The sequence below is a fragment of the Lipotes vexillifer genome, unplaced genomic scaffold (genome assembly GCF_000442215.2).
Source record: "Lipotes vexillifer unplaced genomic scaffold, Lipotes_vexillifer_v1.1 scaffold1345, whole genome shotgun sequence".
In the NCBI taxonomy this organism is placed as follows: domain Eukaryota; kingdom Metazoa; phylum Chordata; class Mammalia; order Artiodactyla; family Lipotidae; genus Lipotes; species Lipotes vexillifer.
Window position 1 is genome coordinate 106148 of NW_006799741.1, and position 12439 is coordinate 118586.

General features: G+C 44.2%; 1 protein-coding gene across 2 annotated transcripts in view; it reads left to right on the forward strand.

The window, feature by feature from the left end:
* Window positions 1-7476: 7476 nt before the first annotated feature.
* The window catches only part of LOC103074585 (multidrug resistance-associated protein 4), a 216787-nt gene continuing 211824 nt past the window's right edge, over window positions 7477-12439 (forward strand). Inside the window, exon 1 of one of the 2 annotated variants that reach the window (XM_007471944.1) lies at window positions 7477-7661. In XM_007471944.1, the coding sequence (XP_007472006.1) occupies window positions 7588-7661 (74 nt within the window). In that variant the 5' untranslated portion in view covers window positions 7477-7587. The remainder of the gene's footprint in view (window positions 7662-12439) is intronic. The other variant, XM_007471945.1, reaches the window with a different exon arrangement.

Sequence of the window (12439 nt, forward strand, 5' to 3'; positions counted from 1 at the left end):
TGAGCCAGGAACAGGGTGAAGATCAAATGTATATTTCTAATTATAAATCACAATAACACAGCCTTCAGTGTTCATCCATGCTGCAGCATGTGTCAGAATTTCCTTCCTTTTTAAGGCTGAAAGATACTGTATTGCATATTTATACCACATTTTGTTTATTCATCTCAGAAATAACACTTTTGAATGAATTTATTTTCTTCAAATAAATCTTGACATACGGGGAATTCCCTTGAGGTCCAGTGGTTAGGACTCCGCACTTCCACTGCAGCGGGGTACAAGTTCGATCCCTGGTCAGGGAACTAAGAGCCTTGGGTGGCACAGCCAAAAAATTAAAAACAAAAACAAAAACAAAACGAAAACTAGTATCTCCTTAGGAAAAAAATCTTGACATACATATTCAGATGGGTTTCATATATGGACAAAAAGTCTGAAGTTATTTATTTCCCTCTTGTGCTGATATCCACTTATTAGCTCATTTTTTTTTTTAAGCTGAAAATAGAACTAACAGGATTCTTTCTCCCTTCTCTCCTACAGATTAGTCTATGTTTTACCTGTAAATAAAGTAGTGAGTGACTAGTAAATATTCAGCAAATACTGCTGAGAGATAGGTAAGAGCTGTTCTCATGTGAAGTGTGATTGAAGAATCTAATTCTGACCAAAAATTTATTCTACAATAGGTAGTTATGTAATCTGTGCCATTTCTAGGCTTTTAAGCTCATAAATACTTTAAAATTGTGTTTTCTTGGACTGGGCAATTAAAAAAGAAATCCATGTCTCTGCTGTACAAGCTGATTTTTCTGCTGTTGTGATCATACTGATTCCAGGGTTTGGGGAGCACAGCGTTCCAATCATTCTACCCAGAACGATTCTGGTGACACCACTTCTCCTTGCTCTGAGGCAACCATTTGCTCCAGCAAACTGTCTTTATACACATCCAGCCTCCTGGTTCTAAATTGCATCAAGTACCTCAGAAATGTTGATGCAATGATTACTTCTTTACTTTCTGTTTGTGACTCTAAAATCATATCTGAAGATGAAGAGAGAGGCAGCCCAAAGTGGCAGAAAGTTCATGGGCTTTGGGACCAATATCTGTGTTCAAATCTTGTTGTTTTTCCATTTTGGAGAATTCGCTTCACCTTTCTCTAAACTTTATTACCTGTAAGAAGATAATTATATATACCCTATACCTATTGCAAGGATTTATTTAGTGAGATGATAAAAGGGTACAGTTACACATTCAATGAAGGGTACTTATTGTTAGTGAATGAAAAATACCACGTTTTGCCAAACAATTGCCTTATATGACATAACCTTTGGTCAGAAGCTTAATTACAGACTGATTATAAATTCCTTGGAAGGCTGGATCTTTGGTGTGTTTTTCACATGAATATTGGTACGTACTTCATTTGCTGTGTGTTGCTGAGAAAGCTAACATCAGCGATGATTTTATTAGTAACAGTTTTTGTTCTTTCAACACTGCCTTCTGAAATTTAGAAAACCTCTGTTAATCTGTATAATGTAATACAGCATTTATTTTATTTTATTTAATTTACTTATTTTTTGGCCATGCAGTGCTGCATGCCAGATCTTAGTTCCCTGACCAGGGATCAGACGAGCACCCGCCTGCGGTGGAAGAGTGGAGTCTTAACCACTGGACCACCAGGGAAGTCACTACAGCATTTCTTTTAAAAACTGTTTTTTCCCTCAGGAAAAATAAGGTTTGCCTTGGTTTTTAATTACCCATAATGTGACAATACAGAAATAAACAATTATTTGGAATATTTGGAATATTTTCATTTGCAATATTTTCTTCCAGTGTTTCTTGTTTCACGCATTCTTGTGCAAAATTGGTATAATGGTTTCATGTCATTATATGAATATTTTCTGTTGTATTAGTTTGGTCCCCTGAAACTAAACTCTAGGACAAGAATTTGAATGCAGTAGATTATTTTGGTAGTGGTCCCAGGAAACGCTGGTAATGGAGGGGGTAGGTGAGACAAGAAAGGGAATGAAGGCAGCAAAGGTTATATTATGAAGCATTTTCCCGGGATGGGCTACTGGAGCATAATCCTGCTGGGTAACTTTAGGAGACAGTGTGGAACACAAGCCTCATGGTTAACTTCTCTGAGGAGTGAGTGAGTTGGGGTATTTATACTCCTGTCTGTCTGCTGACTGAAGGCTGCTGGGGTAGGAGAGCAGAGACATGAAATTCCCTGGTACCCTGGGCCTGCCTTGTACTTGAGCAGAGCTGACTGTGGTGGCAGACAAAGCCCTCAGGCAGAGTAGCAGGAAGTCAGGCTGGTGTGAAATGTAAGGGGCCAGGGCTTATGGGCAGGCACTGACAACACTGACGCGCCCATGTTATTAAACACTGGCTAAAGAACAGTCTACAGCGTGGAGGAGTGTCTTCTCAAGGGTTGTACTCCTGCAGTTATTTCTTTTTCCATTTTCTGTTCCTGCTCACAGCAAAATTTCTCACAGGAGTTGTGCATAACCACTGTCTCCACACCTTCACACACTGTTCTCTGCTCAACACATTTTTATAGTGTTTCTATCTCTCTTTAAAATACTGCTTTTCCGAAGTCACCCAAACCCTCCACTTTGCCAAATCCAATTGTTACTCTTCAGCCTTCAACTTACTAGCCTCTGACAAGCATAGGTTCCAGCTTTTCCTGCACTTCTCTGTAACCACATTTTCTCCCACCTCTATCTCCTTTGGCTTCTCCCTCTCTCTCTCTCTTCTCTTTCTCCTCTTCCTTCATTCCACTATGATTATTTGATATTCCCCAAGAGGAAAATCAATATTTTATATAATCGGGGTTATATACACATTTAAAAAATAAAATTTGGCGATATTTTTAGCAATCTTAAAATACTTCACATTAAAAGAAGAGGGAAAATTTACTAACCCTTTAGAGACACTTATAAACCATTAGCAAACCAAAGTGCCTTGTGATAACATTCGCCTCTCCAGCTGTCATTCTTTAGGCAAGTTCAGTTTCACAGAAGACTACTGAGGCCAAGAGGCATATAAGTTGCCAAAATTATATGTACAAACTCATTATTCCTAGCAGAGAGCCTCAGGTCCTTACTTTGAAGCCTATTCAATATTACTTTACAAGCCGGTTTTAAAGCATTTAAGGGAGGGGCTTCCCTGGTGGCACAGTGGTTAAGAATCTGGCTGCCAATGCAGGGGACACGGGTTCGAGCCCTGGTCCGGGAAGATCCCGCATGCCACGGAGCAACTAAGCCTGTGCACCACACCTACTGAGCCTGCGTTCTAGAGCCTGTGAGCCACAACTACTGAGCCCATGTGCCAACATCAAATGAAGCCCGCGCGCCTGGAGCCTGTGCTCCACAACAAGAGAAGCCACTGCAGTGAGAAGCCCACACACCACAATGAAGAGTAGCCCCCACTTGTCACAACTAGAGAAAGCCCGTGCACAGCAATGAAGACCCAACGCAGCCAAAAAAAAAAAAAAAAAAAAAAAGGCATTTAAAAGTAAAATAGTATTAAAAAAAGGAAGAGAAGAAATAAAAATGTAGAAAAAATAGACGTGAATTTTTTAAACGTAAAAAATTTTGTTTTTTTTATTGTTATTCAGTATATATACATAAATCAGTAAACCCCTATACCTATGTTTCATTAGGCCCAAGAGTATTGCACCAAATGACACAATACCACATGCTGGTAATGATACTAAATAATTAATAACATTTCTCATTATGTTCTGCCCACTCTGAGAATGGAGGGCCATCATCAATACATTTTAGAAAAATGCCCATCAAAAAAGTCAACATTTTTTAATATTGAAACATAATGGAATTTATTTCCATTATTTACATTACAATAAAAGCCTTCACTCAAAGGTGTGTCTCTAAGGATGGAAATTGCTAAATTGTAAGCTCTGTGAGGGTATGAAACTTACATTTCATTTAGATGCAATTTGCTACTTCTATACCTACAGCTTCCCTGAGAGTTCATATCTAAAAGGAATGAAGTGGGGGACTTCCCTGGGACTCTGAGCTCCCAATGCAGGGGGCCCGGGTTCAATCCCTGGTCAGGGAACTAGATCCCGCATGCATGCTGCAACAAAGATCCTGTTGCTGCAACTAAGACCCGGCACAGCCAAAATAAATAACTAAATATTAAAAAAAAAAATAAATAAAAGGAATGAAGGGAAGTCTCTTCAGAAAACCAAAAAGAAATTCTAAAGTTTTTAATGTTCAGGAAGAGTGCTTCAGCTTTTTAACCCCTGAATGTTATATATCTATGAGTATCTAAAGCAGAGATTAAACAATAATATGCAATACAAATTAATTTTATAAATCTCTTACCTCAAATTCTATTTTTCTTAGTTTAATATACAATAAAATTTTTTTTAATGAAGAAAAAAATGGACCCGATTATGGTAATTTGCAAGGGATGGAAAGGAGATTATTATGATAACTTTGGTAGTGTTTATACATTATTTTCTAAAAATTGACAGGAGAAAAGCTAAGTCTACCCTTCTAATTTTCTTGAGTTGAAGAAAGCTGTATCTCTATCAGATGCTATATAAGACTGAAATTCTCTAAGGGATCAGTGGGGATATTTTATTAATACAGAATCGAATCTATAACTTAAAAAAAAAATCGATTTCCACTATGATAACATTTCACCTTTTGGATAATTAGTCTTCATCAGTGTCTTACCAGTGTTTCATAGATTTTTTTTTCCCTTTTCTTTCCTCCTTCCTTCCTTCCTTCCCTTCTTTCTCTCTTTTTTTTTTGCGGGGCAAGTACAGAGATTTCCCATATCTGCCCTGTCCCCGCACTCCATATAGCCTCCCCACTACCAACATTCCTCCACCAGAGTGATACATTTGCTACAATTGATAAATCCACATTTACACATCCTAGTCACCCAAAGTCCATAGTTTACATTAGCGTTCACTCTTGGTGTTGTGCATTCTACGGTTTTGGAAAAATATATAATGACATTTCCATCATTATGGTATACAGCGTATTTTCATTGTCCAAAAATCCTCTGTGCTCCACCAGTTCATCCCTCACTCCCACCTCCACCCTCTGGCAGCCACTGATCTTTTTATTGACTCCATAGTTTTGCGTTTCTGTCATATAGTTAGCATTATACAGTATGCAGCCTTTTCAGGCTGGCTTCTTTCACTTAGTAGTAAGCATTAAGCTTCCTTCATGTTGTTTCGTGGTTTGGTAGCTCATTTCTTTTTTGTGCTGAATAATATTCCACTGTCTGGATGGCTCAGTTTATACATTCACCTACTGAAGGATGTCTTGGTTACTTCCAGGTTTTGGCAGTTATGAATAAAGCTGCTATAGGCATTTCACAGATTCAAAAAAATTCCTTTCCCTTCCTTCAAAATTGAACATAAAATCAACCAGCTTACTTCCAATATGCATCCAAACCAGACTGAAGAGGTGCCTCCTTTGGTTTACTTCATACTCTCTCCATATTTGCATTAATTGCTTTATTGAATTAGCATACTATTTTCTCCATCTTCCATGTATTTATTTTAAACAATGCAGGAAAATGCAATAAAACACCCAAATGGATCGACAAGTGCCATTACAATACAGAGATGGTTGTTTAATGGAAACTGAAAAAATTGACTCATGGGCAGAGATGGTTGGTTCATGCTCAGAAACTGCAAACTGCCAGATGGTTTTGGGGAGACATTTTTATAGGCAAAATTTGGGGTGAGGGCTGCAGGGTGTGTGAATTTCTTCAGATTGGTTGCTGTGAGGTAACAGGGCAGTATTCCAGGAATCCTGTGCTCAGCCTGAAGTTACCATCCTCCACCTGGGCGGGGGCTTTATTTCCTGCAGAAGAACTCAAAGATATTTTTATGTATATTCCTTGAGGAGGAACCAGGATCCTGCTTTAATCACTGCACTATAGTTTCTTGATTGTTCCTCCTTTGTTTCTGCAGTCTCTTACTTCCATGATTAGCAACTATTTGAATCTGCTGTTTGCAACAGGGAGGTCTAGGAGGCTGAAGTATTTATCCTGCAAATAAGAAAGGAGGGGACAAAGACAGGCTTTTGCGCCCAGAAGGACCCCACAGGGTTGTGCTTAGTTACAGATTTATTCGTCTTGCATAACTGACGCTAAAAGCCGTTGTTTTTTTTTTTTAATTGAAGTATAGTTGATTTACAATGTTGTGTTAAAAGCCATTATTAATAACACCATTTTAGCCAAGGTACATGGGAAATTATCAAAGTGATCTTGTTATAAGCACCAAGAACTTTGATCTTCCCTCATTTAGGGTAGAAGGGATGAGAAACTGCTGAGCTGGTAAGATGGCCACACAAATAACTAAACACTTATGAGTGGGAGCCCAAGATTTTGTTCATTCAGTCCTACAGTCATTCATTCACTCAAGGTGCATTCTAGGTACTTTCCACACACACTGTCCATCCACCAGATCATGCTGGACTCTCGCTTGAGTCCAAATCAGAATTCAACATTTATTGATTTTAAGACCTTGGTCAAGTCCTGTCCTTAAGCCTCATCTTTTTCATCTGTGAAATAGGGATAATAATGCCTTCTTAAATAGGGCATTGTTAGAGTTAAAAGTGAGATCGGGTCCCCAGAAATTCGAACAACCGTGTTTTGTAAGCATATGTCACTGTTATTCCACTAGGATCTGAGCACATGACGAAAGAAATCATAAGGCAGTCTCTCTCTCCCCATATTCCCCTTTCCTCATCTAAGAGGGCAGCAAAAAGCTCACAGAGGTCCCTCGCACAGTGCAGCAATGTGAGATGCTAAAAGCCTGTCCCCAGTGGCAACATGCAGTCATCTTCCAAAATCATTTGAGTTCTAACCCTGTTACTTTTCTCTAGCTCTTGCAGCTCTACGAACATAATCTGTGCTAAACCCTGCTGTTGTCCGTGGTCAAATGCTCGGCCGCAGGTTGGAGACCTTCCCCCAGGACTCTAGTTTGGTCAGGATGAGGGCAGGGGGCCCAGAGGGCAGACTGCTAACGCCTTCTGCCCGCTTTCTCCCGGCGTTTGGAAAGTGGCTGCCGAGGGGGCGTTTCTGAGCAGCAGGGGCGGGCAGATATGGCGCCTCCCCTCTCCACCTTCTGGGTGGGTGCCTGGGCTGGCAGCAAGAACTACGGCAGAGTTTGCAGCCAGGTGCTAGCACGTGGCCGCCTAGGCGCGGAGCCCGGTGTTCCCTGCGCTCGGCCTACCCGCCTCCATCCAAAGGCGCCGGCGGCCTTGCCTCACACCTTCGCCAGGCTTCCAACTGCGTCCGCGCGGCCAACGTTTTGTGCCGCCGCCGCCGCACGCGGCCTGTAGCTCTAGGCTCCCAGGGATCCGGCAGCAGCGCGTTGCCGGCTTCCTCCAGGCGGCCCCGGGAGGCGGCGCGGCCTGGGAGGCGGGGACCCGGAGGGCCACAAGCGCTCCGCTCCCGGAAGCGAGTGGTTCTCTGGCTCCCGGAGCGCGGATCCGCGCGGCAGCCTGAGGTCCAGCATCCCAGCCGACGCCTCCAGGAGCAGCGGGAGAGGCGCCCACGCCGGAGCAGCGCCACCCCGGCCAGCGCCCGTCTTGGCCTGCAAGATGCTGCCGGTGTACCCGGAGGTGAAGCCCAACCCGCTGCAGGACGCGAACCTCTGCTCCCGCGTGTTGTTCTGGTGAGCGCCCCGCCTGAGCCGTGACACCCCTTGCCGCCGCGGGCCGGCGCCTGGCGCCTTTCAGGGGCAGAGGGCTGCGGCGAGCAAGCGCTTTCCGCTGGCGCCCAGGCCGCTGGGCTTCTTGCTGCCGGCGGGGCCGCCCCGCACTAGCCGCCTGGTACCCGCCTGCGCGCGGCGGCGGGGAGAGGGCCGGCGATTGGGACCTGGCTGCGGCGGCACCGGGTGTCCCTGCCTTTCCGCTCGCTGCCGCGCCAGCTTCCAGTTCCCGGGAGCGGCGGGAGCAGGAGGCGGGGAGGCTGAGACCCAAGGCTGCCCGCTGGGAACCGGCCGCCAGCGGGAGGAGGGACTGCACCCTCCCCAGCCCCCGACTCCACCTCAGAACTGCACCCTTGTTTCTTTTTTTCGTAAGCAAGCAGCCTATGAACAGCTTCCTTTATGTGACTAGTGCCCTGGACCAGTCGCCGTGTTCCAACAGTGTCCCCACCTTTCAGCATATTCCTTATGTCTTATGTGACAGCAGCGTTCCAACTCCTCCGGGCTCCCTCTGTGTCTTTGACCCTGTCTCCCTCCCTCCCTCTCTCCGTGTGCGTCTCTCAGTGTCCTGGTACGTAGTTAAGGCAAATTTCTAGTGGATTAAAAAACACTCTTAATTTGTATTTAATGAACGGGGACACTATTCGAGAACACGTTTTGCTTTTGCCTGGGACTCACAGCCACGACTGGGGTGTGTATTTGACCAGCCCTTTCCCTATTGGGAATCTTTCTAGGACCTTTGAGGACCACTCTGGGGGTGGGGTCCCTGAAGTCTGTGGGGTCTTACCCAGGTCTCTAGTCTTCAGAGAAGTGTTCTGTGGTCTTGGTGCAGGTGGTCTGCCTAGGAGTCCTATGGTCTTGAAATCACTGAAGAGTCCTTGAGTTGATAGGAAACACCAATAAAAAATGGTTCAGAGAAAAGCTCTTAACTGAAGTTTCCATCTAGTAGCTGGGACTACTAACTTCAGCCTTTGGGCTTTAATCACACTTGCTTGATTGTTAGATCTTTTGTTTCAGGACCCGAACCCATTCATCTTTCCCATATATTCTATTTCCTGTTTTTAATGGGACAGCCTAGGGGATCCCCCGGGGATGGGAGCTCCTATGCTTGTTTTGATGGTGGTGTATTCAGTTTGTGTAGCTATGTCTCTTGGCCATTTGGTGGCCTTTCAGGATCAAGAGGGGCCTAGAAGAAGAAACATGGGTGTGGTTACAGTAACTTCAGGTAGGGCAAGGAACTCTCCAAGCCCATTCTGTTGGTGGACTTTGAAAATGTATGCCAATGGAAATGGGAAGGTGAGGACTTATCATTGATTTTGGTAGGCACCCATTTCCAGTTTTCCTGCTGGAGGGCAAGGACCTATTATCTCTCACTGTACAGCTGAAGGCACCGAAGCAGAGAATTTGAATAAGTTGTCTGCCGTCACACAGCTAGTAAGTTGTGGAGAGGGGCTGTTAACCAGTCAGTCTGGCTTCTGAGCCTGTGTTCCCTGTGTATGTAACTGCAGTACTGAGCTGCTTCTGTTTGTATACTCATTGGTAAACGCACAGAGAAGGCGATTGCAAACACATCTTTGTTCTTGTCGGCAGGAGTTTCTCAAGGGAAGTTCTTAGCAGCTGTTGGAGGTCATGGTATGTGATACATCTCTATAACCAAGCTAAAGGACGACTGTTTTCAAAGTATGGTACTCAGTATCCTTATCACCTGGGCATTTGTTAGAAATGCAAATTCTCCTGCACTCATTCTAGGCCAGTTCTGTAAAATTAGAAACTCTTGGGATGGGGTTTAGACAAGCACTCCAGGTGATTCTTTTTTTTTTTGCGGTATGCGGGCCTCTCACTGTTGTGGCCTCTCCCGTCGTGGAGCACAGGCTCCAGACGCGCAGGCTCAGCGGCCATGGCTCACGGGCCCAGCCGCTCCGCGGCATGTGGGATCTTCCCGGACCGGGGCACGAACCCGTGTCCCCTGCATTGGCAGGTGGACTGTCAACCACTGCGCCACCAGGGAAGCCCGATTCTTTTTTTTTTAACATCTTTATTGGAGTATAATTGCTTTACAATGGTGTGTTAGTTTCTGCTTTATAACAAAGTGAATCAGTTATACATATACATATGTTCCCATATCTCTTCCCTCTTGTGTAAGCACTCCAGGTGATTCTGATGGAAGGTTGATGCTGGCTACAGTTTTAATTTGAATTTATTTGATTTGCAGAAATGGAACCTTTTTTGGTGTCTATTGACCATTTATTTGTATTTTTTTGAATTGTGTATTAATAGGTTTTTTCCTATGAGGTATTTATATTTTTGAAATAACGTGTAATAGTGCTTATAATTTTCCAGATTTTCATTTCTCTTAATTTAGCTTAGAGGTTTTAAATTATATATCATTAAGTATATCAAACTTTTCTTTTTGGTTTCTCCTGTTGCTTTTGTAATACTTTTTCTAAATCCCAGCATCATCTAAATCTCTGTAAGCATTTTACTTTACTTCTTGTTTCATTTCTAACAATAAAACCAGCTAGAATTTCTCTTAGTGTTAGATATAAGATAGGCCCCATTTTTTCTGAAACAGCCCATCTTCCTATCATGGTTTATTGAATAATTCTTGCTCATCCCCATTATTGGAAATAAGTGGCATAAATTATGAACCGTGTCCAGTCTGCTGAGACTCTTCCCTCTGTCCTGCACAGCAGGCCTCTGGGGTGTGCTCTGCACTTCTCTCCCACCCTCGTCCCAGAGGCCAGCAGTTTGGGGGTTAGTGTGGGACCTGTCCCCAGAGATGAGGGTTGAGTAGGGTCTTTGGCCAGATGCACTTGGCCCATCAGGGAGTGGTTAAATTGTAGCTCCCCCGACGCTGACCACGTCTCAGCTGGTGAACTGTCACCTTGCAAAGGGAGTGCTGTGGTGGAAACTGCCCCTGGTGTCTAGACAGACTCTCGGGAGACTCTTGTCAGAGAAGCTGATGACATGATGGGGGATGTGAACTAACTGGCTGAGTGCTGAGATGTTTAGGGAGGTTGGTCCTGTCAGGCCCTCAGTAAATACTGATCGTGAATGCACAAAAATGTATAATTCCAAACTAGGATTCTTTGCACCATTTTCTCCAAATGTTGTAGATGCAGGCTGGGTGAGCTTTCCAGGGCTCTTTCTCTGACTTTGGTTTGTTCCCCTTTCTTAGGTGTTTAGTTTGATTAGTTTTGGCAATTTTATACAATAACTTCAGCACCATGGCAGATGAAGAACACCCTAAAGGTGTATTAAAATTTACTACTAAGCCCTTACCGTGAAATACTCAGTGTAACAAGTTTAAGTTTCCTTCCTATAGTATATTCTTGATTTTTGGGGTCTTTATTTATAGTCCTCATCTGCTCAGCCTGAGAGGTATCAGCTAGTATCCATTCAGATGTGTCATGTGGATAATTTGCCTTTCTGAGTCTTCCAGGGGTCCCCCAATGTGTTGACTCCCTTCCCTTTGCTGATCTGAAACAGACTGGCAGATATTTCTCCAGCAAATATGGGTTTATTTGGGATCAGCAGAGAGTTGCAATTCAGGGTCTGCAGCCATGGCAAGCCATGTGTATGTCTCCAAAGGGCAGGGGAAGGAGAACTCTTATAGAGGGGAAAAGAGATTTGCGAGGGCTGTTGTCGTAAGCAGAGTCCATGGCTTTTCTTTCTCCTTTTTTTTAAAATAAACTTTTTTATTTTGGCTGCGTTGGGTCTTTGTTGCTGTGCGCGGGCTTTCTCTGGTTGCGGCGCACGGGCTTCTCATTGCGGTGGCTTCCCTTGTTGCGGAGCACGGGCTGTAGGCGCGCGGGCTTCAGTGGTTGCAGCACGTGGGCTCAGTAGTTGTGGCTCGTGGGCTCTAGAGCACAGGTTCAGTAGTTGTGGCACACGGGCTTAGTTGCTCCGCGGCATGTGGGATCTTCCTGGACCAGGGCTCGAACCCGTGTCCCCTGTGTTGGCAGGCGGATTCTTAACCACTGTGCCACCAGGAAGCCCCATGGCTTTTCATTGGCTGAGTCCTTGGCAGGAAAGAAGAGTCTGTCTGCTTGCCTTTGGGCTCTGATATTTTTGCAGGCATGAGAGCTCCCCCTCCTGGTCTCCCAACTATTTAATTGAGGTTTCTGTTTGTTAATTTTTTTACCCTTCCCTATCTGTCTCCCAGGCTATATCTGCTATGTGGGGTGTGGAACACCTTCATCCTAAATCTTGCCTGTAACTTTTTGATGGATCCAGGGAACCCTGTCCCTCTTACCATGAGGCTGTTTCCTCTTTGTGTGAGATAAGCCCTTGTAAGAGTTTTCTGTGTTTCTGTGTCCACCATGGATAAAATGAAGGTGAATACCTGTAATGCAGTGGGAAGGTCTGGATTTAGGTTTGGATGGACTCAGGTCTTAACTTCTGCCCTGCAGTTCTATGTAGCTACATGCAAGTGAATCTCAGCCTCCCCTGGCTTAAAATTGGGAGGCTGGAGATAATCCTAATGCAACTGACCCAGTCCAGAGTTATGGCCTCAGGTTGTTGGGGCCAGGGGATGCCTGAAGACAGGAAGGTAACTTTTAGGTCCGTTCAAAGATTATTCCTTTTAAGATCTCTTTATGTTAGGTAAATACCTAGGGATAACTGAAAATGGCAGGGGGTAAACTGAATACTTCCTTCAGATGTCAACTCATGTTTTCCCATTTTCAGCAGTATTTTCTGATGTGCTATTAAAAATGCAGATGCAGGGCTCTTTCCCTCCCTGC